Source organism: Daphnia pulex, chromosome 10 (assembly GCF_021134715.1).
Source record: "Daphnia pulex isolate KAP4 chromosome 10, ASM2113471v1".
Taxonomy (NCBI): Eukaryota; Metazoa; Arthropoda; class Branchiopoda; order Diplostraca; family Daphniidae; genus Daphnia; species Daphnia pulex.
In genome coordinates this window covers 1,872,818-1,900,677 of record NC_060026.1, presented here as the reverse complement: position 1 = coordinate 1,900,677, position 27,860 = coordinate 1,872,818, and the positions used below count along the sequence as shown (strand labels likewise).

The 27,860-nt window shown below is 42.3% G+C and overlaps 5 protein-coding genes and 1 long non-coding RNA gene across 12 annotated transcripts; 2 read left to right on the top strand and 4 right to left on the bottom strand.

Annotated features, from left to right (window-relative positions):
* Nucleotides 1-3,974: 3,974 nt before the first annotated feature.
* Nucleotides 3,975-16,810, top strand: LOC124206241. The gene is made up of 23 exons (XM_046603949.1): nt 3,975-4,123; nt 4,230-4,410; nt 4,492-4,707; nt 4,767-4,868; nt 4,938-5,061; nt 5,531-5,638; nt 5,714-5,791; nt 5,863-5,943; nt 6,050-6,138; nt 10,508-10,723; nt 12,125-12,130; nt 12,195-12,349; nt 12,423-12,748; nt 12,817-13,110; nt 14,067-14,135; nt 14,457-14,665; nt 14,736-14,919; nt 14,982-15,141; nt 15,209-15,405; nt 15,487-15,674; nt 15,737-15,845; nt 15,928-16,043; nt 16,114-16,810. Exons 2-23 carry the CDS (start codon nt 4,375-4,377, stop codon nt 16,555-16,557), a joined length of 3,507 nt encoding a protein of 1,168 aa, XP_046459905.1. The 5' UTR covers nt 3,975-4,123; nt 4,230-4,374; the 3' UTR covers nt 16,558-16,810.
* Nucleotides 6,288-9,904, bottom strand: LOC124206239 (uncharacterized abhydrolase domain-containing protein DDB_G0269086-like). Of its 2 annotated transcripts, none has more exons than XM_046603944.1 (7): nt 9,601-9,904; nt 8,359-8,899; nt 7,791-8,270; nt 7,360-7,716; nt 7,059-7,289; nt 6,859-6,975; nt 6,288-6,783 (listed from the first exon to the last, which is right to left on the bottom strand). In XM_046603944.1, exons 2-7 carry the CDS (start codon nt 8,869-8,871, stop codon nt 6,748-6,750), a joined length of 1,734 nt encoding a protein of 577 aa, XP_046459900.1. In that variant the 5' UTR covers nt 8,872-8,899; nt 9,601-9,904; the 3' UTR covers nt 6,288-6,747. The 2 variants fall into 2 exon arrangements, with proteins under 2 accessions (XP_046459900.1, XP_046459899.1); XM_046603943.1 differs by having other exon boundaries at nt 8,359-8,902; nt 9,601-9,751.
* On the bottom strand, nt 16,788-18,605 carry LOC124206240 (dimethyladenosine transferase 1, mitochondrial-like). Of its 3 annotated transcripts, none has more exons than XM_046603948.1 (4): nt 18,508-18,605; nt 17,531-18,299; nt 17,308-17,465; nt 16,788-17,227 (listed from the first exon to the last, which is right to left on the bottom strand). In XM_046603948.1, exons 2-4 carry the CDS (start codon nt 18,004-18,006, stop codon nt 16,863-16,865), a joined length of 999 nt encoding a protein of 332 aa, XP_046459904.1. In that variant the 5' UTR covers nt 18,007-18,299; nt 18,508-18,605; the 3' UTR covers nt 16,788-16,862. The 3 variants fall into 3 exon arrangements, with proteins under 3 accessions (XP_046459904.1, XP_046459902.1, XP_046459903.1); XM_046603946.1 differs by having other exon boundaries at nt 18,453-18,568; XM_046603947.1 differs by having other exon boundaries at nt 18,421-18,565.
* A 307-nt stretch (nt 18,606-18,912) lies between these two features.
* LOC124206190 (venom dipeptidyl peptidase 4-like) lies at nt 18,913-27,818 on the bottom strand. Of its 4 annotated transcripts, none has more exons than XM_046603896.1 (14): nt 27,688-27,818; nt 22,468-22,735; nt 22,307-22,401; nt 22,158-22,232; nt 21,809-22,073; nt 21,568-21,737; nt 21,307-21,428; nt 20,753-20,876; nt 20,466-20,695; nt 20,174-20,393; nt 19,910-20,097; nt 19,654-19,848; nt 19,422-19,582; nt 18,913-19,363 (listed from the first exon to the last, which is right to left on the bottom strand). In XM_046603896.1, exons 1-14 carry the CDS (start codon nt 27,739-27,741, stop codon nt 19,038-19,040), a joined length of 2,493 nt encoding a protein of 830 aa, XP_046459852.1. In that variant the 5' UTR covers nt 27,742-27,818; the 3' UTR covers nt 18,913-19,037. The 4 variants fall into 4 exon arrangements, with proteins under 4 accessions (XP_046459852.1, XP_046459854.1, XP_046459855.1 ...); XM_046603898.1 differs by lacking the exon at nt 21,307-21,428 and adding an exon at nt 20,997-21,097; XM_046603899.1 differs by lacking the exon at nt 27,688-27,818 and adding an exon at nt 27,413-27,484.
* LOC124206233 lies at nt 21,310-23,492 on the top strand. Its single transcript, XR_006879642.1, has 3 exons — nt 21,310-21,449; nt 21,511-23,183; nt 23,303-23,492. It is a non-coding gene; the product is annotated as an uncharacterized LOC124206233 (long non-coding RNA).
* LOC124206203 lies at nt 24,293-26,833 on the bottom strand. The gene is made up of 2 exons (XM_046603912.1): nt 26,071-26,833; nt 24,293-24,570 (listed from the first exon to the last, which is right to left on the bottom strand). Exons 1-2 carry the CDS (start codon nt 26,805-26,807, stop codon nt 24,483-24,485), a joined length of 825 nt encoding a protein of 274 aa, XP_046459868.1. The 5' UTR covers nt 26,808-26,833; the 3' UTR covers nt 24,293-24,482.
* Nucleotides 27,819-27,860: the final 42 nt, after the last annotated feature.

Genomic DNA, 27,860 nt, shown 5'->3' with positions numbered 1-27,860 from the left:
GAAACACAAAACCTCGAAATTTTATTATTTTACTTATTTCTGGTTGCGTGAGAAGGTCTTAGAAATTGTGCCCGAGGCGTTGCACGTGTCTTTTTTTCCCTCGGTTACACACACACACACGCACACCCGTTATAATAAAGACGCACACACACACACAATGGCCCCCATAGAATCTGATGTGCAGGTGTTCAATGATGAAAAGCGCATAGCGAGGGAACTTTATGAGCACAAATGGTTCACCAGGTATATATCTATTTAATTCTTTATCCGCTTTTTTCTTGTGATAAGACGTCGCAGTAGTGGCCCAGGCTGGGCCCAGGTGGCCGTGGGATTCTTCTACCAAGTTGCCAAGTTTTTCTTTCTTTCTTTTTCCTTTTGGGCATTGTCACAAGTGACGTCACCTACACCGGACATCCGTCGTCGTCGTCGACATTTATTGTTTGGGAGAAGAGTGGCCGCCTGCCCAGGTGTTTTGAGGTGGAGTCTCACCACTGGAATGTCAATGCGTGTGTGTCTACTATACACCAACAAATATTTGCTCATCCGTGAGAGGGAGGAAGTCGGCATGGTCGACTTTTACGGAATAGCCCAAGAAAATGAAAGAAAAAGAGTCTGCTGCTGGCCCATTATGTCGGCGCAGGTGTGCATTTCTCATAGAGCCAGAAACTTCTCATTCATACACACACACAGACATCAGCTGATGTGTGATCATGTAATAATATCAAATGTTTCGTATTTCCTTTGCGACTCTGTTGGCTGCAACACACCTGGGCTGTGTGTGTAATGTGTATAACTGCCGTTGGTTTCCCTCCGTGCGGAACACACACGCACCTGTGCGTAATGTCGGCCGCCTATAACATTCCCTCGTCTTATTTTTTGATTAGTTTGACGTCACGATTCTTTTGATTTTCTTCTCAAAAGATCACGAATTGTTTTTTTTGAATTATAAATAGAAGAAAAATAACAACGAAAAAAGTGCCGTGGCGACAGCCCGACTGGCGAACACCTGATTTCCCTCAAGGCTCTTATATCCTAGCCGAGAAGGAGAAGATGTGGCCAGCAAAAAAATAATATAATTTTCTATATATGCGCAGCACTACTACACCAACTACCCAAAAATGGGACTCTTGTGGGATAGACACACTGCTGGGCGATCAATCTCGAATAATCACAGGTTCACATTCTTTTTTTTTAAATTTAATTCGTACATGTAATACCTGATTTTGTGAGGGGTTTATAAAATAAACCAAGAAATTGGATAGAAACAAATTGAACCCCCCAAAAAATCTAAAAATCGACTACTGGCGCGCCTGATTACCGAAAAGGTGTCACATTTTACAGAAAAAAAGATTCTTTTTTTCATCCCTCAGGTATATAGAGAAAGACACAGGTAGAAATAAAAATAAGAGCCCGTGTCCATCCATCCCCCCCATAAGATGAAGAAGAAGAAGAAGGTAGCACATCAAAACTCTCCAAGGGGTTTGTATACATAAACATTCTCAGACAATGTGGCGCCAGGTTGATCTCTTCTTTCTTATATTCTCTAGCCGGGGCTATGTCTAGCCTAGCTAGCGCTAAAGGTAGGAGAGTCAGTCTGTGTATAACAACGTGCCCCAGCACCAGAAAATGCAGGTGTACAGCCGACAGTCTGTCGCCACCGCTGTCTGCCTCATAGAATCTCTGAGAGATTCTTTTTTTCTTATTTTTCTTTCTTGGGGTTTTTTATTTAGTTGAGTGTCGGCGAGGGGGGTCACCATTTAACACGCACTTGTGGCCGTGTGTCAAAGGTCACGCATAAATATTTTTTCTCTTTCACTGATTGCGGAAACTCTGGTCGAGATCCGGCCAGCAGTTTCCAACGAGTTTTTTTTTTCCAAACTTGTTTATACAATTCTATTATTATCTAAGCGACAGATGATTGGACACTTGCCAAAAAATTTAAAAAAACCAAAAAAATATTGAGTGTCGTGAAACTGAAGAAGAAGAAAAACTGTAACGCCATCGACTAAGAAAAAAAGAAAAAAAGAAAAACATTTCTTAAGGAGCCAAAGGAGGTCGTCCGTTTTTATTTTATTTTTTTTATTTTTCCGAGTTTGCAGGTGCAGGCCAGACTGGCTGTCGCCAGGACCCAGCAGCAGCGGCAGCAGCGCCAAGTTTCTCCTTTTTCTAATATGAGCTCAGCTGTGTGTGTGCGAGGGTTCTTTCAAGGAGGAGGAAAAAGGAGCCGGTTTTATTATTCCAATGGCGGACATGATATGCTCAATGGCTCTGGGAGAAACACACACACACAGCCCTTTTGCTTTGCGCCAGAAGTGGGCGGGAGTCTCTTTTTTCTTTTAAGGGAAAGAAAAAACACTTGGCACCAAACAGTCGGGGCCGTCTTGAAAGAATTACAATCCGATACTACTTGTGTTCTCTTCTATTGCCGTTTAAGACTTTTTTTTTCACCATTCATCATCATTATTGATATCAACCGGACCGACCGGGGATATCATTTTCAGTCTTATTGACAGTTTTTTTGAAGAAATTTTTAAAAACAAATTTTTTTTGGCGCGTTTGCGGGAATTTTTTATCATTTTTTTTTTTGTTTGTCGTGAATATTTTTATCGTCGTCATGCCAGGTGTCACGTGCAACTCTTAAATATCCCGAGAAAATTGAAGAAAATAAAAGGAAAATAATTATTTTCAAATTTCCCGCGTGCGGTTGAATATTCAAATAGAAAGCGAAACAATTGGAAACAATTTTATTTTTTTTTTATTTGGCGTTTGGAAATAATAAATTGAGGCGATCAATGGGCTACCCAGGTGGCGTCGTTTTTGCCCAACGGAAAAAAAAACTCCAAAATCGAGTCCCCCCATTCTACTAGAAAGACATCTGACTCGATTGAAATTCCCCCCCCTCTTTATCCGCCATCACATCTGTCGTGCCTGTGCATCATCAAGCCTCATCATCCTCATATAACCGTTGGCGAAAAAAAGAAATCAAAACGGTTTAGATGACGACACAATCGACGCCACAGCAGTCGACAATCAAGGCGCCAGATTGAATTTTTCGAAGCCATTGTTTTTCAATTTGTTAATTTATGCAAATATTATACGGACGCTAGTGAATGAAAATTTGACCGTGGCTGTGCACGCACACAGGTGTTGTTTATTTATTTCTTTCTTTTTTTAAAGGTGGCGGTCAACGGAAAAATACATAAAAATCTTTTTGGCGCCATCTGCGATATCATTTGGGAAAACGACAGCGGGACCGCGACCATCTGCAAACGACCATCTCGTTCAAAAAACGCCGTGCGGCTGCTGACATTGTGAACAAGGACAATTTAATGGATATAGGCCTTGGGCGCACCATTTCGAAATGGAATTGAAAAAAAACTAAAAAATTGATTCTTAATTTTTTTTTATATTTTTCTAACCGCCAAATGTGAGCCGATGGCCGTGTGCTGTGCGCGCAGAGAGTGCCATATGTAGATCATCGTTAGCAGTTGCGGCTGCGGGCCGCCGGACTATTTGGGGATATCGACAGCTGGACAAATTTTTTTCATTAGAGATACACACACAACTGTGTATGTATCAAAAAGGGAAGTGTTGGACGACATGTGCAACAACGGGTAGCGCACACATACCAACTACTCACAATCAACGGCCAGATGGTCGTGACGTAGACGCAAAATAATAATAAATGTGTGTGTGATGGAAGTTAGACAAAAAAAAAATGAAAAGCAACCGGGCGGTCTCTCTCTCCTCTGTTCAGCTCTTCTTTCTATTCATTGCGGTTGCACACACGGCCATTTGTCGCCCCCTTATGTGTTTTTTTTTTCTTTCTTTATTGTATTTGTGGGTCCTGGAAATATGCGATCAGCACGATCGGGATTTCTATTAAAAGAAAGCGTTGATTGTTTGTGTGTTTTTTCCGTTGCAAGTTATTTGCTTTTTTGGCCGCTAGATGTCGTTTCGGAGAATAGCAGACGAATCCGCCCAATAGATTTTGCGTGGAATTTAGAAACGTCGTTTTTTTGTTGTTGTCGTCCTATTTTATTTCTTTTGTAGATATTTCTGCATTGTCACCCGTAAAGTGTGTCATTGTTATTCCATGACGTATTTGGGATTCGCATGAGAGGTGACACCAAAAAATTTTTTTTCTTCTTTTGATGTGACGCTTAAAAATTATATGAACCGGATGATGAGTCAAACGTGACGAAATTAGTTTCCTTTTGTTTTTACAGGACGTCGTCGTCTGTAACACCAGCTGCTGCTTTCAAAATCCGTCCGCTTGCAATGAGTCGAAACAGTTTCTTTGCCTATTCATTGATATGTTTTGTCTGCATTGTATCATAAGACCGTTTCAGACGAGTTGGTGTCAGTTGGAAAATGGGAAACCGAGCCACTCACCAGGAAACATGTGATGTGAGTCATACCCTTTTTGTGCAGTTTAAGGTCAGAGTGCCAAGGTTATCATTTGATTCATCCTCTTTTCGTTTTCTACAGGCTGTTAGTCATCCTGACTTTGAAGAGAAATCATTGTCACACTTTTTTTACGATCCACTTGCGAGCTTCAGAGTGAATAATGGGAGAACTTTCTTAAAGAGCCGGAAGAAGACCAACTACTCACAAGCCAAAACAGTGTGGCCACTTCCCAATCATGAAGTTCCATTCTTTCCAGAATTCCCAATCAGATCTGGAACATCTGAACATTCTTTCAATGTATGGTACTCAATTATCCATTAAACAAGAACCTATATTACAAAAGTTTTCTCATGCAGGTGATATCGGTAGTCTCATCAGGAGCCTTTGGAAAAGTCCTTCAAGTCATTCACAAGGATGATGCCAAGAATTATGCCATGAAAATTATGTCCAAATCTATGGTGGGTCGACAAGCTAATCACGAATTTAGAATTCTCATTATCGTTTAAAACGTACAATTTATCTCGCAGATATTCAAAGAAAACCTTGTCCACCAAGTCAAAACTGAAGCTCAAATACAAGTGATGTGTGATCACCACCCGTTTCTCGTTCACGGTCCGTTCCGTTGGCAGAACAAAAGGAATCTCTTTATAGGTAGGTTTAGTCTTTAGTGTAATTTCACCTTTAAAAAAAACACATGTTCAGTAGAGTTCTCAAGGAATGTACGGCGACGAGGGCAGTCAAGGTCTTTTGAAAGTGGGTTTAGTTTTTCCAACAGGTGCCTTCGCACTTTAAAAATAAAAACCAAAAAGTAGCCAATAGCCTTTTTTAATATTTGCCACTTCCGCGAATGTGGTTTTTACGAACCATCACGGCTGTTTAGTAGTCAAGTCCCCGCGGTGATCACGAAATTCTATCTCTTCTAGACATCGCTAGTTTTATCCATCACTCTACTATTAGATACAAGGTCACGCCGTCTAGTGTTTTATTGATGATTCTGTTTGATTTTCTTTCGAGGATTTGCGCAGAAATTTGAGCTTGTTTATACTCGCGTTGTCCTTCTTTTTTAAAATTTTGGCCTGTCCACTAATTTTATTTGCTTTTCCCTCTTTGAATTTTAAAGTGACAGATTTCATTGAAGGCGGAGATCTGCAACAGATCTGGCAAAATAGCGGAAGTTTCCACGAGGATTTGATCAAAATTTATGTGGCTGAAGTAGCCCTAGTATTAGGTAAGCTATTCAAATTAATCATTAACATTTTTTATTAAAGTTTTACTTATTCATTTCTTTTTTAATTATCGACAGATTTCCTTCACAATGCCGGTATCATCTACAGGGATCTGAAAATGGAGAACCTTTTGATAGATGGCAGTGGACATTTAAGTAAATCCTCGAAATCAAATTTTAAATGATCGCCAAATTATAATTCAATTTGAATTTTTTGTTACTTGCAGAATTGATCGATTTTGGGCTGTCTAAATGGTTATCCTTTGGAGATCGATGCCATACAATATGCGGCACTCGACAGTACATGGGTATGTTTAATTCACGAATGGTCTTCCACGAAACTGTTTCGTGTTTAAAAAATTTTTTTTTTGTTCTCCATTATTTTTCATGTTGCCAATCCATCATGGCTGGAAGCTCCGGAAATTTTGCGGCCAGAGCCTTACACGCACTCGGTTGACTGGTGGTCGCTGGGCATTTTGTTCTACGCTCTGCTTCAAGGCAAGGTAAAAGAATTCCACTTTACTTCGAATATTTCCCATTCTTGTTTGCGAATCGTACGCTTTTTAAATATCCACCGGCGATTTGGGTGGGAGTTTGTGCGATATCCTTGACATTCTTGATTCATCGTGAAATAACTCGGTAATCCATCAAGTGTAGGAAGGGGTTATTATTATATATATTTCACATCATCAGATTTATGTTTATTATAATTCGCCAGTCTTATTTAAAAAAAAAAAAAATTTCCCAAGACTTTCAACGGCTCGTATGATCTGTTTACAAACTAAAAAAAAAAAAAAAAAATTCATACATGACAACACTGCAATAATATGAGGAGGGAAGATTGTTGAAGAGAGCTAGGGGTTTTCTTTTTCAAAAAAATCTGCGTTCAAAATGCGCCAGATTTCGGTCGAACACGCAATGAAATAATCAGGATTGCGATCATGTTTTTGTTTTTTTCCGGCATTCTTAAAAGGTAAAATGAAAGCTTATAGTATCTGAAACTTTAGTAACATAAATTGCGGCTTTTTTTTTTAAATCCCTACACAATTTTTCCCGAATCAACTCGCATTATTACAACATAACGATTATATAAGGAAATTTTTTTTTTGTCACTACTTCTCTCCAGTTTTCACTTCTTTTGGCGATTCCTGTAATTATTCAGAAGAAATGATTAGGAATTTCTGTAAAATCGACCTTGTTTTTTCTTGTGAAAATTATAATACCGAAACTTCTGTTTTCACTTTATCACTTAAAGTCGATTCTCCGCTAGGTAAAACCACCGGGTAATTGGACGGCACGCTGCTAACAGTTACTGGCTGCTCTGATGTCGGTGAAGATTTCTAAAATTGAAATGTAGGAATCGACCACCAAAATCAGTTGCGAAATTTTCTCAACTGCGCTAATTAAATTTTTTTGAAATTACCAAATCTTCTGGTTTGACTTGATCGCTCAGAGTTGACTCGCCGCTCGGCAAGACGACCGGGTAGTTGCTCGGCACCAGGCTAATCGTCTTGGGTTCCTCGTCGACCGTTTTCGTTTCCAAATCTTCTGGTTTCACTTTGTCGCTCAAAGTCGACTCTCCGCTGGGCAAAATCACCGGGTAATTGTCAGGCACCAGCGAAAAAGTGATGGGCTCCTCGGCTGTCAAAGCTTTCTGTTTTTAAAAACCACATTTGATTTTATTAAAAATGACTGAGCGATGGTTAGAAATGGGTTCGACTCACGTCGACAACGGCGTCTGTGGTGGATTCCGTTTCGTCGTTGGATTTGCCTCCCCTGGTGATGACGTCGTCGTACTCTTGGACGGGATCGTTGCTCGGGATGGCTTTGGTCGGTTTTTTCTCCTTGGACGGTTTGGCCAGCAGATATTTCTCCTTTTCCTTCTCCTTTTTCTCGGCCGTCTTCTTGTTGTCCTCGCGTTCCAGCCGGACGCCCTCGTTGGTGACGTCGTCGATCCGCTCCGGCAGAGTTTTGGCTTCAACACCCAGGGCGGCAGCAGCGCCGGATCGGATGGCGGCCAGAATCAGCTCGGGATCGGCTCTGTCCTTGAACGAACGATCTTCTTCGAAGAATTCGCCCGTCTGTTGGCGTTCCAAAAAATAATAAAATGGTTACATGATTGAAGTAGACGAAGGGGGGAGAATGAATCACGCACTTTCTCTTTTCCGTTGGCCAATGAGCCGGTCCTGGAACTTTCGACGGCCTCATCTCGAGTGGCGGTGACGGCCGCCTCAGCTTCTGCCGCCACCTTCACTTGATCGACGTCAGCAGCAGCAGGTTCGATCGCCTTCACCTCGTCGTTTGAAGGTTTGACAGTCTCTTCTGCGACTTTGTCGACAGATTCTTCCTTGGTGAGACTCTCGGCTACTGCTGCTGCCACACTTTCCGTCTCCTTCGCAGTGTCCATTTCGGGCGTCTTGACTGGGTCTGTCGTCGTTGATTTGTCGCTTTCTCCAAGGGCAGCCGGTTGATCAGCCTCGACAGCCAAACTGGTTGTCGTCGTCGGTACTTCCTCTTTGGCGTTTGCTGTCGCTCCAGTTGAAGCGGCGGATTCTATCACTGTTCCCTCCGACTTGGGCTCCTCTTCCTGGACTTTTTCGATGGCGACCTCCAGCGACTGGACTTCTTCAGGGGCCTGTCAATTTCAAAGAATAAGAGTTGGAAAAACTGGTTTGGTATTTGAATGATTTGAGATTTTTCGAATTTGCCGCCTCCAAACTGACCTTGGAAACGAGTAGTGAATCCTCCGGAGTCGCTGCTGGTACTGCCTGGGTTGTGACTGAAATACTTTCGTTTCTGGCTACGCTGGCTGAGTCAGCTGCTTCCATATTGGGCGCTGCTGTTGTTGCTGCATCATCGACTTTCTGCTGCTGAGACTTTGACTCATCTCCAGCATCTCCCGCTGGCTGGGCCTCATCAGTATTCACGAGACTGGCCGACGCCTTTTTATCGTCGACATCTTCGACCTTTTCCTTGAGGTCGGTGGACTCGGCGGCCGCTGTGGTGGTGGTGGGGGTAGTCGTCGTCGATGTCGTTGTTGTTGTTGCTTCGGTGGCCGGCGGTGAATCGTATTTAGAATTCCTGACGTTGGAATAATGGCTGATGATCAACGGGTAGGACCTTCCTCTTCCTTTATTCTCGGCCGTTTGTGGCCGGCCGACCGGGTACGGGCTGGCCAGCGATATTGACAAAGCCAAAAGAGTCAAGACTCGAATTGTAGCCTTGAGTACTGTCATTTTTATCTTTCTTTTCTTTCTCTCCAACCTGCTGTCCAAATAGAGTTTGAAATTCAGGTCAGAAATCAATGGGGATAACAATCCAGGACTCGAACCGCCTTAAACCACCTCCAATTGTACTAGTTTCAATTGCACAATTTCATCCACCCCGCACCACCTGCGAAAATGTGTTTTTGTTTTCGTTTGAAATTTGAATTCCCGCGTTTAGAAAAAACGAATAAAAACTCCCCAATAACAAATGGACAGGATTCGCCCAGCTGCTGCTGCCCGTCGTCGTAATATTCCTTTCACTTTTTCGCTTTGAGCATGTGACCTTCGTGGCGGGCACACGCTTAACATATACTACGACTACTACAACAACAATCCCTGGCACACAGATGCCATCCACTATTCGACCATCTTAACCGGTCTGAGAAACAAATAACTTTTTTTCAGCCAACCCTTGGCTGGCCATGCGCTCATGATCGATCGTCTACATCGGCCAGCAACAGCTTGACGGTTGACTATACTTCACAGGTGGCCAACAATGTGAATCTTCCAGTTTGGCCCCAGTGAAAATGAAAGTTCAATGTTAACTTGCAACAATTTTAAACAAAAATAAAATCCCATTTCTTTGGAACAGCTGCATCCATCGAAATGCAGTTGGTTTTTGGTTAAATTAGGGTAATTTAGAAGGGAATTAATAAGAAAGTTTGAAAAAATAAAAAAACAATTCATGAATTATTGTACCTGCGTTAGAATGATTGGGGTGTGTGTAGGGGTTTGGGTTGGTTTAATTTTATCACTCGATACTATCAAACTCTTGGTAGTCCCAGTTTGTTTGGGGTTTCAGCGACTGACTGTTGGGACAAGAGCCATCGTGAGCCTTTTATAGACGCGCAAGTTTCTCAACTCGAGTCCTGTGCAACCGATTGGTTCTCACTCACGTCCGAGGAGGAGGTGGTGGGCGTACTTTTTCTCCACTCGAGTGTGGGTGAAAAGTGTGTGTAGTAGTATTATTTTTTCTGGCGGGCAAGCCCAACGACAAAGTGATTGTATAGAGACTACAACTCACTTTTGGTTGGAGTAAAGAAGGAAAAAAAAAAGCCAAATTTTAATTTATGGCACGTACAAATAATTCAGGAATGTGGAAGAATGTCAACTAGGGAGGTTCTTCACGCTCGTATACCCCCGCCAGCGTTCCATGACTTTCAAATCTCGTTTTTATTTTTTGTGTTTTAAATTTTAATTCTATATTGCCCATCAAGATTGTCTCGTTACAACTTTTGCCAAGCGATGGCCATTTCTTGAAGCGAAAGTCGTAATGTGTAGGGGGGGTCGTCGTTTTGGTTGGCATAGAAACGAAGTAAAATCACAGTTTTCAGGTGTCCCAATCAGCAAGTCGTAGAGCTCTTATCTTCTTTTTTTTCTTCTTCTTCTACTGGTCGATTGTTGTGTGTGAGAGAGCAGCTCGAGTAATTATCGTCGCGCGTGAAATCGGAAAATGTCCCAAGGACGTTGCGTGTGGCGCTTTTAGGTCGCTTTCGCCCATGCCGAATTGCATTAGATATATCTATGGTAACCTTATTTGTTTGGTTTTGTTTTATTTATTTATTTATTTAAAAAAAAAATTTTTATTCATTTCTATTCATTGCAGTTCCCATTTGGCAGTGACAGCGGGAGTGCCGATCACGCGCTAGAGTTTGAATCGGACGACGTGAATAGCAGCAGCGGGAGCAGCAGTGAATCCGCCCGACGGCTAATTCGCGGCCTCCTCACCGTCGATCCGCCGAAACGAGTCCGCAGTCTACGGACGTTGAAAAATCACGCTTTCTACCATCATTTTGATTTCGAAGCGCTTGGCTCCAAAAAGGTACGTTACTTTATATACAATTTGCAAGTACTATCAAGTCGGTTGCCATGGAAACCGTAACACAACGCATTGCTTTGTCTCATGGGGCTCCAACCTGAATTTTGAGAACTGAAACCAGTTTCATCCCTAGGATTCTAGTACTTTCAGAGTTTGAATTTTTTTGAAAGTTTTCACGCGTTTTCTAGTATGTCAGTGCGGGCAACTGCACCGACAGATAAAAGTCAAAAACAAAATGAAAGAATGAATCGGCCATTGATAAAAATTTCAGACGTAATAAAAAAAAAAGAGATTTGGTCACCGGATTGGATGGGTGTTCATCATTCCCTGTTTTATTTTGCAGGTGGATCCTTTCCCTTTGCTGGCCAAGCAACGAGAAAAGCGCCGGTGTATTCCGGATGAAATCGAGGCTGCAATTAGTTTCGATTAGGACAACTGTTTAGTGAACGTTTGTGCCTTTTTTGTTGTTGTTGCTGTGATGATATTCGAGTTTGGTTTTGACAGTTGATATTGGAAAATACAAGTCATGGGAAATGTTTGATTTTGTGAATGGATCGGTTGTAAATTGAGTTCGACACCAATGGTCGGCGGTCCCTAAAACCAAGGCAGTGGAAAACAAAACAGCAAAAGAAGTGGAACCGCACATATGACGGTCACACTACACATTTTGACGGGGGAAATAATGTGAAAGGAATGATGCTTTCAGAAAAGAAAGTGAAAAGAAATGGATAGCCTCATCACGACTGCGCCTCGTGGAGCGTTCAGTCTTTTTAATAGAGACCGCATTTTTATTACGTTTAGGGCCTAGTATATAAATGTGTTTTTTGAAATTTCCAAAAGTGATGTTGCGATATCGTTTGATTCTATTTCTGATTTCATTTAATGACTCCCGATTTTCGTGACTCGCGTAGTGCCACCTAGGAATAGGGACAACAACTGACGATTATGTAACTAATTATTGAATGAATGCTTTTCGAAATGATTGTACATTTAAACATTTAGTTGGAATCGATATAATCAACTTCTACAACAGTACAACATACTGTGCATTTTTAAAAATAAAAATATTGGAAACTGCGAAACCGATCGTTAGATGTCATTTCACGCTGTTCGAGCAGACGAATTCGACCGCAAGAAAGTGTCGTGTGATTTTTCTTAGGTGAAAACCGATAAAACCGCATCTTTGTTTGAAAAAAAAAATTTGAAAGTGCCTTTTCTTTCCTTCTAATAACCTTCATTTACAAGGTTGAATATTTTCATTTCTCTTTGCAAGAAATTTCGCGTGCAATGGCAGGTGCTGGTAATCGAGTGTTGTCTGGTACGGATCGAGCCCTCGACTTACTTCGCTCACTACCACGACTCTCTCTCGGAAATATGAAGAGTAACCCAAAGGCTTATAAACAGGTATATGTCGCTTTAAAAAGAAAATAACTTGAATGCATAAAATCTTCATCATCATGATCTTTTGTCTCAGCCAAAACGTGGAAGAGGAATATATGGGGGCGGTAAACATGGAGCTGGAAACAAAGGTTCAGGTCAAAGACAAAATTTCATGAGGCTTGGGTATGAAACGGGAAACAATCCATTTTACTTGAGAGTCCCCAAAGAACCGTACTACAAAGGGCACCAGTAAGTGTTACATTCACCATATTTGCAAATAGTTTGCTTTGCATTTCTATAATCTATTTTATGTTTCTTGCAGCTTGAAGCGTGAATATCCACCAATCTCCCTTCTGCAGCTGCAGACAATGATTGACACTGGGCGAGTGGATACCTCTAAACCTCTAGATTTGGTTGCACTGTGCAACTCGAAACTTTTCCTGTTATCTCCATTGGAAAAACAGTTTGGGTTCCAACTCACTGATGAAGGCCTTGACAATTTCAAGGGTAAGGTGAATATTGAAGTGCAACATGCTTCGGAGCAAGTTATTGCAGCCATCGAAAGGAACGGCGGTGTCATAACTACTGCATTCTATGATCCGGTTTCCTTACTGGCTATGCGCGATCCCATGAAATTTTTCATTAGCGGTAAAACATATTAATCACTTAAATTTAAAAAAAAATAAACTCTAATTTAAACGTAATTTTTTTTTTAGGAATTCCCATACCAAAGAGACAAATGCCACCAGAAGATGCGATTGAATACTACACTGATCCCAGGAATCGAGGATACTTGGCTGATCCCGACTTGGTCGCATTGGAGCGCTTTAAATTAGCACAAAAATACGGTTATGAGCTACCAGATTTGAAAAACGATCCAGAGCTTGCTATGCTGCTTGAACGAAAAGATCCTCGACAAATATTTTACGGTCTCAATCCTGGGTGGGTAGTCAACCTGAAAGACAAGAAGATTTTCGAACCAGAAGATGAGAAATTGCTCGAGTACTACAAAACGTGAATGAAATCTTTATTATCTGTTGGACCAGCTGATAGCAGTATCAATACAAAATAGTGTTCTTCTAATCCATCCAATAATAGGCTTATATAATATTGCTCACAGTCACGAATGCATGATTTTAAATTTAGTTTATTAGTAATGCAATATTCAGCCTTGAAATCGTTTGTTGGTATCAACGTGTTAAATGTAAATTTAATGAATGTTGAAATGGTATTTACGGATTCTGGGAACTTGGCCCAGTGGCCCAGCAGGCAGCAGGCCAGCACAGCACGAGCACATACTGCTAATAAGCAACAATTTGGTATCTGGCAACGTCTTGTACTAGACAGAGGCAAGAGGCAAAGTCTGATAAACAGCAATCGTGTGTCAAAATCTCACCGTAACAAAACATTTACAGTTATCGCCATAATGACTCGCCCGAGAGGCCGAGACAATGACGAAAAGTGACTCACAACAACTTAATTTTCATCATGGCGAAATCCCAGGATTTAGATATATTGGAATCTACAGCTTACAGACAACGAAATGGTAGAAGTTTTTGCGGCCCTGGCCAACTTTCTTCTCATCAGCAACAACTTTATTCGCCTCAAAGTGTTTTCTTAACATCGTCGGAAGATTCTTCGTTTACGTTTGTACTCTCCGATTTGCCTAAATCTAGTGCAAATAGCACAGTAATTCAAAACAAGCCTCAGCAGATGCAGTCATATGGCAACTACCCCACTGGCAGGCACAATTCGGCAGCAGAGACAAACCAATCCTACTACACTACCAGTGATCAGAGTTCCAGAACTCTTCCTCAAAAATACCACTCCAAAGGACATTTGGAATTCTCCCCAACTGCCGAACCAGGCCTTGTTAACTACACATCTACTCTTGAATCACGAAAACCACAGCAGCATCCTCACAAGTTGAAAGGCAGCAATCTTCACACAAATTTGATAGAATTTGGTTCACCACCAAGTAGTCCTCTGAAATCACCCACTGATACCCGGCAGGCCTATCATTATGCTGTTCCAGGTAAATATGCATGAAATACTTTTGTATGTTTTCCTAGTTGATGAATTAATATTAGCTACCTACCATGCAACAGGACAAAATCAACATGTTTCTTTCAATGAAAATGTTAATATCATATTACTTTTTCCATTCTCTTTTTGATCACCATGCATTTTTTAATATAAATCATGGCCTGCCCTAACTAGATCCTAAAATTTCCTATTTTTAGCCAAATGAAGCTAGGGCTTGAGTTCTAATAATAGTCAGTATGAGGCTGTCCTGGGTTCAACAAACATGTTTTAGTTCTTATTCTGTTTTTAATTCTGATTTTTTCAACCTAAGCTTCCAGGCAAAGGCTTGAAAGTTCATCTTCAGTCAACAGTGACTCTTTGGCACAAGAGTTCTCCCAGTTGGCGAGCGATCTACACGATGGAATGGAAGTAGGTTCCTTGGTAGAAGTGTCGTTCGGCGGCCGGCAGCTATTCGGTGTAGTGCGCTGGTGTGGAAAACCTAGAAACAAGTCGGAGCAAGGTCTAGTCGGAGTTGAGCTGGTACAGTATAATTTCTTGGCAGAGACAAAGTACTGACTTTTTAAAATAAAACAATGGTTACCTATTTCAGGAGTGTGATATTGACGAAGGATCGGATGGCAGTTACTTGGGCCAACAATTCTTTCGTTGTGCACCCGGAAGAGGTGTGTTCGTCCCTTTCAGGCATTGTAGAGCTGACTCGAGGTTTAGCAGCTCCTGCGATGTCTCTAGGACCTCTATGTACGGACGAAATCATGATCTACCGTCTGAAATAGGTATCATGACGTCGTTTGTGATTTTACCGAGGAAAGCTTACGATGAATTTATTGATCATTAGAATATGGAGGACCAGAATGTCCATCGGTGTGTGGTGAAATCCCACCTGTCGGTCAATTCGGCGATTGGAGTAAGCTGACTGGTAAATTCCGTGGAATCCAGGGTCATCACAATTCTTGCTACCTGGACGCCACGTTGTTCAGCATGTTCACTTTCACCAGGTGAGAGAGCCTGTTTTTGAATGAAAGAGCTTGAATGTATGTACTAAACGTATTTATGGCTGGCCAGCATATTCGACGGCTTGCTTTATCGACCCCCAACGCGTAACGATATACCGCAATATGAGGAAGTTCAAAGGATTTTGAAAGAAGAAATCGTGAACCCCTTACGTCAGAATCACTACGTCCGGGCAGATAAAGTTATGAAACTGCGCCGTCTCCTTCAGAAATTGGGGTCTGTCAAAGGTCTAACTAATGAAGAGAAAGGTGAGCTCAGAGAAACACGTGTTATATGTAAGATTATCCTAACAATGGTTTCCATGGCCTATTTCTATTTTTCCTTATCAGATCCAGAAGAGTTTCTTCATTGTCTGCTGTCACAAACGCTCAAAGCGGAACCGTTTCTGAAATTAAGCTCGGGGCAAGAGGCTTATCACCATCAGCTTTTCGTTGAGAAAGACGACAAACTCGTGATGCCTACCGTCCAACAGCTCTTTGAGCAAAGTTTTCTTTCCAGCGGCATCAAACTAAAAGAAGTAATCCTGTTTAAATATTCGTTATTTTTTTTTACTCGAGCTAATTCTGACCAATTCGATAGGTTCCTCCGGCACTTATTATTCAAATGCCCCGCTTCGGGAAATCTTACAAAATGTACCCCTATGTTCTTCCGTCCTCCTTGCTGGACATAACAGACGTATTGGAAAATTGTAAGCCCTAACATAAGCACGACTTAATACCAATAATCCTATTATATAAATTCTTGGAACCTATTTTTTTTTTCTTTCTTAGCCCCTCGGCAGTGCATCGTGTGCGGCCATCTAGCCGAAATGGAATGCCAGCAATGTCTCGGCCAATGTGGCTCCGGCTTGGAAAGTATCGCATTTTGTGCGCCGTGCCTCTACAAGGTATAATAAGTTTTATATCTTTATATTCTACACGTAAACTTTCTCCTGATGAAAGAATTTTTCTCTACAGGTCCACAGTCATCAAAAGCGAACCACTCATCAGGCCCAGCCTTTGCAGGTTCCTGCGGATTACGCTGCCTTGCAGGAACACTGCGTTATACCGCGAATGTACATGGAGTTGTTTGCTGTCGTATGTATCGCTACAAGCCATTACGTGGCATTCGTCAAGTGCGGGCCAGGCCCTGACGCTCCTTGGTGTTTCTTCGACTCGATGGCCGACCGTAAAGGTGAACAAAATGGGTTCAACATACCCGAGGTCATTACATGCCCTGATTTGCCGCGATGGCTTTCAGACGAATGGGACAAGCAACTGTTGTCCAACAGCTCTGATCCTTCTTCCTCCTCCTCTTCAAGCAATCCGCCAGGCACTGGTCTTCCGGACTATGTCCGTCGCCTATTTTCCGACGCCTACATGTGCCTTTACCAAAGCCCTGATCTTATGTTATACCGCTAAGTATTTAAAACAATTTTCTGCCAGTTTTTGTTGTTTTTTTGGTTTTCCTGCCGTTGTCACTGATGAGCGAGCACTTTGTAAAAGCGAATCTCGCATCAGTTGCACTTTCACCCCTTACCTGCTCTTTCTGGCTACCTGCTCGTTGCACAATAATGATAACATTACCCAAAACGTTACAGGTGATGGACACATTGTAAAAAAATTGTTGATAAACGAGGGATTGGAAATTATTACAGTATCAACTAAATTACTATATTAATGTTTTTGCTAATTTTGAAACCTCCAAAAGATTGTACCATCATAGATCAGTGTAACAAAGTATCGTCAAAACCATCTTCGGACCGCGAATCGTATCGCTCAAGAGATGGATATTTCTCGAGGATTATGGAGTATGCCTGACAGATGCGATTGAACTCTTCGATGCTCAGCTCAAAGGGTCTCAATGTTCCATCAACGTCGGCCAGTTGAAGGAGTTTGTGGGTCTGCTCATCTCTCATGGAACTAGGAAACAGCGTCTCCAGACCACGTCGGCAATATTTCTGTCGAAACGAGAAGGTGTTGCGGGCGACTTTTTCAACCAGTTTGAAGGGAGCTTGGATCTTGGGGGTAGCGAGAGGAGTGAAATGCACCACACCAACATCGACATTCGGCTTTGGAACAAAGGCTTTACCTGTAGAAAAGATTTTATAAAATATATTTTAAACGTTCAAGGTAATTGAGTTGAAGAGAAGAGAAGTTGAAAATAGGCACCAGGAATCGTGAATTTGTGTTCGACATAGCAGAGATGTTGAACCATAACTGACAGTCTGCAGCGTTCTCGAGATCCAATTTTTGCCACCATCCTCTCAGCTACTTCTTTCTGGAAAGTAAGAGTCATGGGTACTCTTCCGTGAACCCAGGCATTTGATCTGTAAGTAAAATAAATGTTATATTTGTTAAGGAATGAAGCGATGAAAACTATTGAATAAATTACCGTTCTGAAATTGCTTTCAACCATCTAATTATGAGAGGTGTGGCAATGTTGAAGGGTAAGTTGCCGATGATATGAATGTTGGGAGGTTGATCGTTCCAATCACGTTTGGATTCTTCTGGAAAGGCATTTGTCAAGTTGTGACTAAGAACGTCACCCCACACGATTGACATCCTATCACCACTGGCTTCAGCCAACATCTCCAAAGGCGGCTGAAATCGTTTATCCTTCTCGACGACAACTAATTTGTTGACATTTCGTGATAAAATAACTCTGGTGAGGGAGCCGGCACCCGGACCCACTTCACACACATAACCGTTGGTGATCTTGCCAGCAGCTGATACTAGTTTACTTGTTAACTTGGGATCTATCAAAAAGTTCTGCGACAATTGTTTCACTGCTTGAAGACGGTACAAATTTAGGAGGTCGCGTACAGCAGGGAGGGGAGGGAGACGAGAAATTAAAGGAACAGTTGACATCTTCTAATTGTTACTTGGAGTCATCCACTTCATCAAGGAATTTCTCTTGCTTGACAGCAACAATTGAATACGCGTATATGCTGAGGACACCACCAAGAAGAGCAAATCCTGTAAGTAGATTATTCCTCCTCAGACGTTTAAGCTTTGATACTCTGTCAATGTTTTGCTTTTCTAAAATTTTCATATAGTCCAATTGAGCTTGAGAAAGTTTTAGTCTGTCGTTGGAGATGTCCAATTTAGGCATGTGATTTTTAGCATCCATTACTCTGTTATGCCCTAATTAGAGCATCACCCTAGAGAACAAATTATGTAATTAGCAATGAGGCATAACTATTGTGTAAGGTGCATCAGTCTAAACTTATCAGTGCTATTATGTAATACTTCAAAAAATTGGATTTTAAAATTAATATCTACCTAATCAACACTGTAATGACTAGTTAGTTTACCGATTCCGATTCCGATATTAAAAAAGTATAACGAGAACTATATCAAATTATTTACCGGATCAATCACAAGAAAAGAGAAAACGCGTTTTTATTTTTCAGTCCTTTGGGCAGAGCAGACGAAACTAAACATGCTTTTTCTGACAAGTAGCGCTAGTTTTGTCCAGTACCGAAAAACAAAACTTTTCAATCTTTTTTAAAAAGGTCAGTGTCAGTCACAAATTGTGTTTTCAATTCGAAACGATTAAATTAAAATCTTAAAATTTTAGATAAAATTTTTCGAACTCACAGATTAAGTAAATTCTGTAAATTGAAATTTAAAATTTGAAAACGCATATGATTTTTCTTGTCTACATCTGGCAACCTCAAAATCTATTTTGAATAATTCTTGGGCGAAAATGACAATTTGCTTAATTCTTACTGAAAAAATTTTGTACTTTCAAATATCTGAATGCTTGCAGTATTTATCGTGTGGAATCTCCAGGTTTGTGTATTATGCTTTGATTGTACAAACAAAATTAGAGCAGTTTACCCGATGATAAACGACATTATTGCTCGGAATTAAAAAATGAAAAAAATGAAAACAAATCAACCCCACACTTCATTTTCAATATCAAAGCAATCAGTCATCAGGAATGTTCCCAAGGAATGATAAAGATGTTTCTTAAATGTGTTAATGCTGTGGTTTTCATCTGTGTAACTCTGTTGCCGGAACAAGACATCAGCTCCCTCTAAAGACTTGGCCAACTGAAGTGATTGTTGATAGTGGACGTTATCATCTGCTGTTCCATGAATCAAGTAAAACTGTTTTCCTCTAAAGTTCTCAGGATATTTGCAAACATCACCATCTTCGTAAGCCTTTAAATTGTCTTCCGCAGTAGGAAGACCCATGTATCTTTCAGTATAGATAGAATCTAGAGAGCAAAGTATTGAATGATTATTTTAACAATTCAAATATTTTCAAACTCATACCATAATAGATCCAATTGGTGACTGGTGCTACTGACATTCCACACTTGAATACACCCTCTGTGTCTTGAGCTAGTGCTGAAGCTGTGGCGTAACCACCATAACTCCACCCCCAAATGGCAGTTTTGTTTCCATCGACAAAAGGTAAATTTTCCTTCAAGAATCTAATGCACAAAATTGTGATTAGAAAAGTTTTCAGATAGCCATAGCATGATTGTTAAGTGACTGAATTTACTTTGCAACTTTAATTTGATCTTGAATTTCAACAGTGCCCATTTTGCGGTAAATTTCGTGCAGCATCTTGTCTCCCTGGAAGCCGGATCCTCTTCCGTCAATCAAAGCGTAAATTACACCTCTCGAGGTTGAGAGATGATAGCCCCAATCAACTCGATAGCGATCAGAGACTTGTTGCGAACTCGGGCCACCGTACCTGTGAGTGCATAGAATTACTATTAACATATTCAAGGTAAATTTAAATGATAAAAACTTACACATAGACAAGCATAGGATACTGAGAAGCCCTGTTTCTATTGAGTGACGGAGGCAACAACAGTTTCACTTGGGCGAAGTAGTTACCGTCCAGCGGCACCTGCATGGTCAACGGTCTTGGCATAGACTTTTGTGCAAGTCTGTCACGGAGAACATCGTTATTGGTGACCAGGAAAACCTCTCTATCCGTCTGTACATCCGAAATGGTATAACGACAGTGAATGAAACTATTTTATATCAACAAAAACAATCAAAATTGTACTTACAGCTGCCTCTTTGATGACAGACCTAGGGGCATTTGGGCCATCGCAACCGTGAACGTAATATCCCATGTCGGTACTAAACTCGATGGTGTTGTATGTACATTCCTTCGAATCGGCATTCAGGGTGCCACAAGTGACGCATACTACGTCACCCACAGCTCCAGTGCTCACTTTGTACATGTGACGAACTGCTGGCTTATCAACTGCCGTTCCAATAAAGTACCTAAAAATTCAAATAACCCATATTTTTTGTTCAAGTCAGTGTTACGACGTGTGAAACGCATTTGCATTTTACGCTAGGTGGTTGGGTTCATCCCAGCCAAGGATTTCGGTAACCTCCCAGCGCCCGCTGGAAAGTGCGCGTGATTGTTTGGTGTCACGGTCATAGAGGACCAAATGTTTGAAATTGCCCACATCATTCAACTGATCAACTGGTAGGATGATGAGGAAATTGCGTCCGTTGGCGGAGAACTTGGGAGGTGAATATTGATCGACCCATCCTTTGGGTTCGCTAATTTCGTATTCCTGTTAGTCCAATCAACGATTAACACAAATTTCCAATCAATAATGTTTAACGTTTACTGTTTGGCAGATTCCACCGGTAATGTTGCAAAACGAGAGCAGGGAGACGTTCTGGTGACGATTGAGCCAGGCAATCATGACCTCATCGTCTGTGGCCCAAGCTACAGTCGTAAAATAGTGATCCCTAATTGGCGGAGGAAATAAAACCAAATCATATCAGTACGTCTAATTAAAATTTGTCAGATGCAGTTTTTAAAAAACGTCGTGCAAGTTTTGTTAGAAAGTTCAGTGTCTCTCCACTAACATGGTCTGCAGTCTTTCTGGCGGATTCAGCGTTTTGATAGTCACAGAAGTCTGGGATATATCCATCACCGAAAGAGTTACGGTGGGATTGGTGCGTCCGGCCTGCGTGAATTAGAGATAGCGAAAACCAAAAGAGTTATAAAAAAAACCATCACCCCTCAACCATTCCATTAAAAAGTGCGAGGCAATTAACCAAAAATCAATGTTCAATTAAACACAAGCTTGAATATGTGATATGTGTGTTAAGAAAAAATGCCGTTTCCATCCCATAAGCTCCGGTTATCCCGCAGAAATTCAACTTTGCAACTAACTTTTGCCTGAACTCTTCGGGAATCGGAATGAGACCTTTGCTGAAATGCGATCCAGTTTGGGCGGATTCATCCTTCTGCAGATCGATGCTCCAAATGGCCACTTTTGGATTGGGTCGGCCGGGCTGAACATGTCGAGCATATTGGTAAGGACGTGATAAAATCTATTTTTCTGTCGCTTCGTTTCCTCATTTTTTCTCTGGACAGTGTTTTGCCCTTGACTCAACATAATGGACAAAATAGGGAGGAACGATCCGATCTTACCTTAGGATAGCGGATGGCATTGGTAACCGGATACTGGTCTTGCACTGATCCGGGCTCACCATAAACGGAAAACTCCATATGGTCAACTTGGCGATCATCAAAAGAGGCAAAAACCATGCGAGCGCCACTGTTGGCAATCCAGATAGCGTTATCTTGGCTCAATACTTCCTCTACCGTTTCACAAAAAAAGAGCCAATTAGTTTCATCACGACTTTTAAAAAGGAAAAGCTGAATGACTAACCTTCATAAACCCAATCAGGGACGCCATTGAAGATGGCCTCGTGTTCACCATCGTTGGTGAGACGAACATCAGCTATTGTCGAGTCGGGCATCTGCCGGAAATAGATATCGTTGTTGTAAACGTAAATTATGTTGTTTTCTTTTTTGTTCCAGGTGGCGTAACGCATTTGCGGCTGGGGCTCGTTCGGAACAGGTCTCAGTGGATACACGATTTCCTTTTCCAAGTCGATGATGGAATAGCGAGCCAAGCTGGAATACCGGTAAGACTGCGGACGTGCAAAATTTCGTCATCATTAAGGTCTGAGTTATTATTACGTAATCGTTAAGTGGGGAAGAAAGGGAAATCTTACCGATTTTATGTCGAAACTGTAGAGGACATATTTTCGATCGTGTGAAAACTTGTACGTAATTGCCCCCAATTGCGCCTAGCGGGTACAACAGATTGCGTTTAACGTAACAATTGTTGTTCGACATTTCCTGCAAATTAAAAAACACTTACCACAATTTCGGGTTTCACCATCACAGTTGCCGTGGAAGTTTTGACGTCGTAAACGTTGATTCCATATTGCGCCGTTCGGTAGCCGAATTCGCTGTCTGCGCGTTTAAAATAGATGCCGATAAGCTTTAAGTAACAAACGAGTTCAAACAATAGTTAAGAACCTGAAATCCATGTTCCGTTGAACGATTCGGCGTAAAACTTTCCGCTGAGTACTTCTTCCAAAGTAAAACCTTCCTGCTGTCTTGCCGAAGGTTTTGCATCGGTGAAAGCACTTCCGTAGACGGTCGCCAATACAATGGCGACAGCGACTCCTGCCAAACCCATGGTTGTAACGAATATGACAAGGAATCGACGGTGGCGGTGGTTTTGATACTCGCTGCTGCTATGGACGGCCGAGCCCTGCTCTGTCGACACGTCGCTCAGTAAGCCCTTGACGGACCCAAAAATTTGAGAATTAACAACAGGGGCTATGTGTGTGTGTGTTTTGGGGTTTTGGGTGGTGTAATCTCCCTTGAAAGGGATAAAAAAAACAACGGTATCTGTCAAATGATTTAAGGAGGGTTTAAGTCGAGATACGAGGGAGAAAGAACAAATAAACAAGTTTGGACTTTCTCCACCTGATTAAATAGATAATTTTCTCCTTTCAAAACCGAATGATGGTCTTGTAATTTTCTCTCTAGACGCTCTCCCTGGAGAGCTTGGCGCCTCCCATCGTCGAAAAAGAGAAAATTGCGCCCGAAAATGTTGGAAAAAAAAAACACCCTTTTTGTTTGGATCCTATCAGCATACTTTCACTCTTCGTGATATCTCTGCATGGTTCAATAACGGACCAACACATATTCACGTGCCTGGACGTGCGATCACCAAAACCGTTCAGGTATAGTTAAAAAATTCAAGGAGACGTAGGAAAAGTGCCAAAGGCAGGAAGAAAGCTCCATTTGATTCTTTTCCTTTCAGTCGCAGGATGATTAATGCGTTTCTTCTTTCTTTTAATAGGTTGAGAGGTCGACTCTTCTCTCTACACGTCTGTTCTTGACCCCATTCTCGGCAGGGGGCGCCATATAGAGAAAGGAGCATCATCAACTAGAAATTTGACTAGTCCATCATGCCAGAAACCCAACGTAAAAATGCCGATGACTGTGCTGTATGCGAGAGAGAGAGGAAAGAAAAAGACATTCGATTGAAACCGGTTAAATCTAATTCATTCTCTTTTGTAGCAGGGAGCGAGCGACCTTGGTATAGGCACGCATCCGTTGCCTTTTTTTAAAAAATAGTCCCTACCCAGCACCGGATGGCTATAAACAAAACATTTACGACTCCGAAATGAAGTCAGTAAAAAAAAAAAGAATAATGTAAACGGCTGTCTAGTCAAAAAATACGAGTGGCGTGAATCACCTCGAGAGCTTCTTGATCGTCCTCGTAGGGTTCGGCAACCTGGAAGGACAATCTGACGGATTCGGTCGTTTTCACGGCTTTGTGTGCTACAAAGATGTTGACTTTTCACACGCCTTTTTTCCGGGACACTGACACTTTTTTTGACAAGCTTGGGTGAACAAAAAAAAGCACGAGAGGGAGTAGCTAACAACTGGATACGCACAGTGATGTTGCTGGCGAGGCGGTCTCTGCCCGACTGAATGCGACCTTCTTTCGCCGGTCTCTCCCCCGTTGCCTTCTAATTCTTCCATCTCCCCGCCTTTCGAATCTTTTTTAACCGAAAAAACCCGTCTTTTTTACTTCTCTCTCCCCTTGATGAACTCGGAGTGAAACCTGTCTGCGCCTGGATCATTGGTCCGTCTCCAGTGTTGATTACCGTCCCTCAAGTGACAGGCCATTATCATCCTACGTCTTGAGCAACTTGGTAGCCTACAATTAACCTTGGGAGATGAATGCAAAAAAGAACAACGCGGGTAACAATTTGTAAATTGTTCGAGCGAGCTTTAGCTCGCGATGAGCAATTTGGATTGTTGGGGGAATGGAGTGAAGACATTGACTGTGTGCGACCTCTATATTTCAGCTGCTTCTCAGCAAACAAAAGAACAACAAAAACGGGGGATAGGTGAGAGATGGCGCTCAGGTGGGCGGACCTTTCCCTTAGACACATCAGAATTGGAAGCAAAAACAAACTGTGGATCTGGCTTAACGGAAAATGTGTAAGGTGATCCATGGTTCAAATGGCCTATTTGTTGTTGTTGTTCTGATCGCCTTTATTGGCGGGATTGGGTGAGCCACGGTCGAAATTGGATCTGCGGCTATCATTGTTGTATCTAGCAAAAAGATAGAAGGAAAGAGGAATTAGTGGGCCGTCAATAATCGGATGCTGCACCTAATTCAAGTTAAATAACATAATGATAACGGGAATGAAGTGGGCGGGATGGGTGGTTAGAAGACAGTCAATGTCTTCACTCCATTCCCCCAACAATCCAAATTGCTCATCGCGAGCTAAAGCTCGCTCGAACAATTTACAAATTGTCGGTAAATTCGTTCGACATTGACTGTGTCTTTAAAGCAAGATATAATCAGATATAATAAGATATAAGATAAGACCCCCTGATGGTCGACAGTTACCAACGCCTGAAAATTGGAGCTCGTGGGAGCCCTGCTGGACTGTGTAACATGGATGCGCCACCAAATCGGCATTTCGTCTAAAAAAGGCGTCAATACTCTTTCATACGAATAGTTGTCGGAGGGTTCCTTCCCACCGTGCTGCAGCTCTTGCTGGAACGAAAATTAACAAGGAAAAGCTAATACCTCCTTGACGCCAGACAACAGAGAGTTGTGGTTCCGTTGCTTACACCAACTGCTCCAAGCGACCTCAGCGGACTGGTATGCAGGGTGCGTATTCGATCGAATTGCTCCCAGTATGAGCTCGATAATTTCCTTCGGAAAGGTTCGTTCTTCCAGACAACTCCGGAGAACCACCGAGCGATAAAACAGATGGATTCGTTCCTGTCAATGGATGACCCTCCCCCAACGGGGAGATCAGCCTACTTGGATGGGAAGAGAAGGAGCGGAATTTCCGTTGCTAGCTCTATCAGGGACGAGAGGTCAGTGGTGTTGCTAGGGCAATCTCGGCTAGTTTCCTAGTCCTTATTCGTTTCATACTGCCCCCCTCCCTTCTTTAAAAAGGATGCATCCGACGCCCTGGACAAATCCGTCGTCGGGAAAAATGAGCGGACGGCCAGATGTAAAATCTGCCTTTGAAACCACCCAAGAAGGACTTCTACGAGCCTCTTGTAAACGTGCCGAAAGCGTAAATTGCTCTCTTGACCTGATCAGATGATCATCCGGTTTGGAATCTAAGGGGATCCGAAGAGCACGGAAGTGTGCTGGGGCACTGCTATACCCGTGCGCCAAGATTAAAATCTCATCCCAATAAAGTTCGAGGCGAAGGTCGTTCTTCCGCAGGAAGGTTACCACTCCCCTTACTAGTCTGGTGAACGCCCATCACATTGAGTTTAAAACGAAGGAGGGGGGGCACGAATTCGAAGAAAACGCCCCCATTTAAACTGAAGGAATTTCAAAAGGCCTTCAAAAATAGGAAAAAATTTGAGACCGACAAGTATGAGTCAATCAAGTTCAACTTGGTGAGCCAACCCGCTCCCAAATAATTGGACGGGATCACAAATAGAATTTAGTTGTAGATATGGGGCCACCGTTGACAAATTCCACCGATCGAAAGCCGGTCTTGACAATTTAACATAAAAACGCGCTATGCGTCCAAGAGAAAAAACCCATAAAAGGAAAGGAGACTAGATTGGACATACCGAGATCCTTTAAAATTGGAATAGCGACCGCCTGAAGATGAAGGGGGGTGGCTGAAATCGCGATTCGATTGGCGTTGATCATGACCACCTTTAGATCCGGGCGCGCGAGGGGCTCCCGCGTTTTCGAGAGCGTTCAGAGTTTTCACTTGCTCGACCAGGGCCTGGGTGAACTTCGGACCGAAGAGGTGTTCTCCACCCGTTGGCAGGACAGCTTTGTCGTCTAGCAGTCCAATATTCTGCGGGTAGATTTGGGCCAGAATGTTGCGGCGTCGCGCGTTCGTGATGTCGTGGTACACCACCGCCCAGAGCTTCAGAGCTGTTTTGACCGCCTTGGCGTCGGCTCGGGATTTCTTCTTTTTCTTGAGCCGACTTGCTAGAAACATGATGGGCTTGACTAAGTCAAGGATCTTGAAGGTTTGGTTCCTGTAGATTTTCTCGATTGGGTCGATGTTGACCTTGGCTGCCGAAGATGACTTAACTGCCTTCAGCCGGATGTAGAATGCATCATCTAGATTGGGGTTGATCAGCAGGTCGGCGTTCTTCTTTAGTTTGGGTCTAAAGGCCTCTCTAGCACTTTTCGCTCGAGTGTCATCTAAACCCGATACGACCCAGTCGGCCAAACTAGCTGACTTTTCACTTGAGAGACGAAATTTCTTTACGCCTCCTCTTCTTGATGAGTCGGAGCCTGAACTACTAGAATTTGAGCTAGAATCGCTTGACTGTTCGGGATCCGACATGATGTTTGCACAACGAGAGCGAAAAGAGATCTGATGTGTCTAAGGGAAAGGTCCGCCCACCTGAGCGCCATCTCTCACCTATCCCCCGTTTTTGTTGTTCTTTTGTTTGCTGAGAAGCAGCTGAAATATAGAGGTCGCACACAGTCAATGTCGAACGAATTTACCGACAATGGCCTCTGTCTCATTTCCCCCCTCAAGCAAATATATTTTTCAAGTTTTCCAGGGTCGCGCGGAGTTTTGTTTATCGTTCCGTGTGTGGTCAATATAATCAAAAACATTTTTTTCCAGGAAATAAAAAGCTGCCAGAATTCGGCGTGAACTGCGTGTCACGATCTTATGTTATTGACACGATGAATTTAGAAGCTGTTAATTCGACTTGGCCTCGCGTAAAGCTCAACGGTAAAATGTTACTAAACTTTCCTCTCGATTCCCCCTATAGGAACGTGACTGGAGATTTTAAGAGTCTCCGACTGCATTCTAATGAAACGTTCAACTTTTATGACAGCAGCCGACTCGCATTGTAAATACCATTTCACTAAGATCTGGCGCTAAATCAACTTAAAAATGAGCCAATCCTAAGCAGAAAATAACAGTTTGACACTTACGAAACACGAAATAGCCATTTGCACTTGAACTGATTGTCGTCGTTAACCATATAGATAGATTGTTTGAGCAAGACTAGACCAGTTATTGAATTGTTTGTGCATGGCTTTTATTGTTAGAATGCACACCTGTAACAGCTGCGTGCTTTGCACGAAACTCCTCCTATTTAATGTGCAAGGTGATGCGTTTCATGAACGAATTCATGACTTGTCTCTCTTACAATTGTAAATGCTCTATTGGAGTTACACAAAGAAATTGGGGGAAAAACCGGACTTACGATGCGGCACGAATCCTTCTCCAATCTTTTGCTCTGAATAACTGTGGGCATCATCGTCCAGTCGTACTTGTTTCACGAAAACTGGGTTACGCCTAATCACGTACTGGAAATCACTCGCGTCGCATCTCTCGGAATTATGACATACGTTTTTTTAGTAAAACGATTGCCATTGG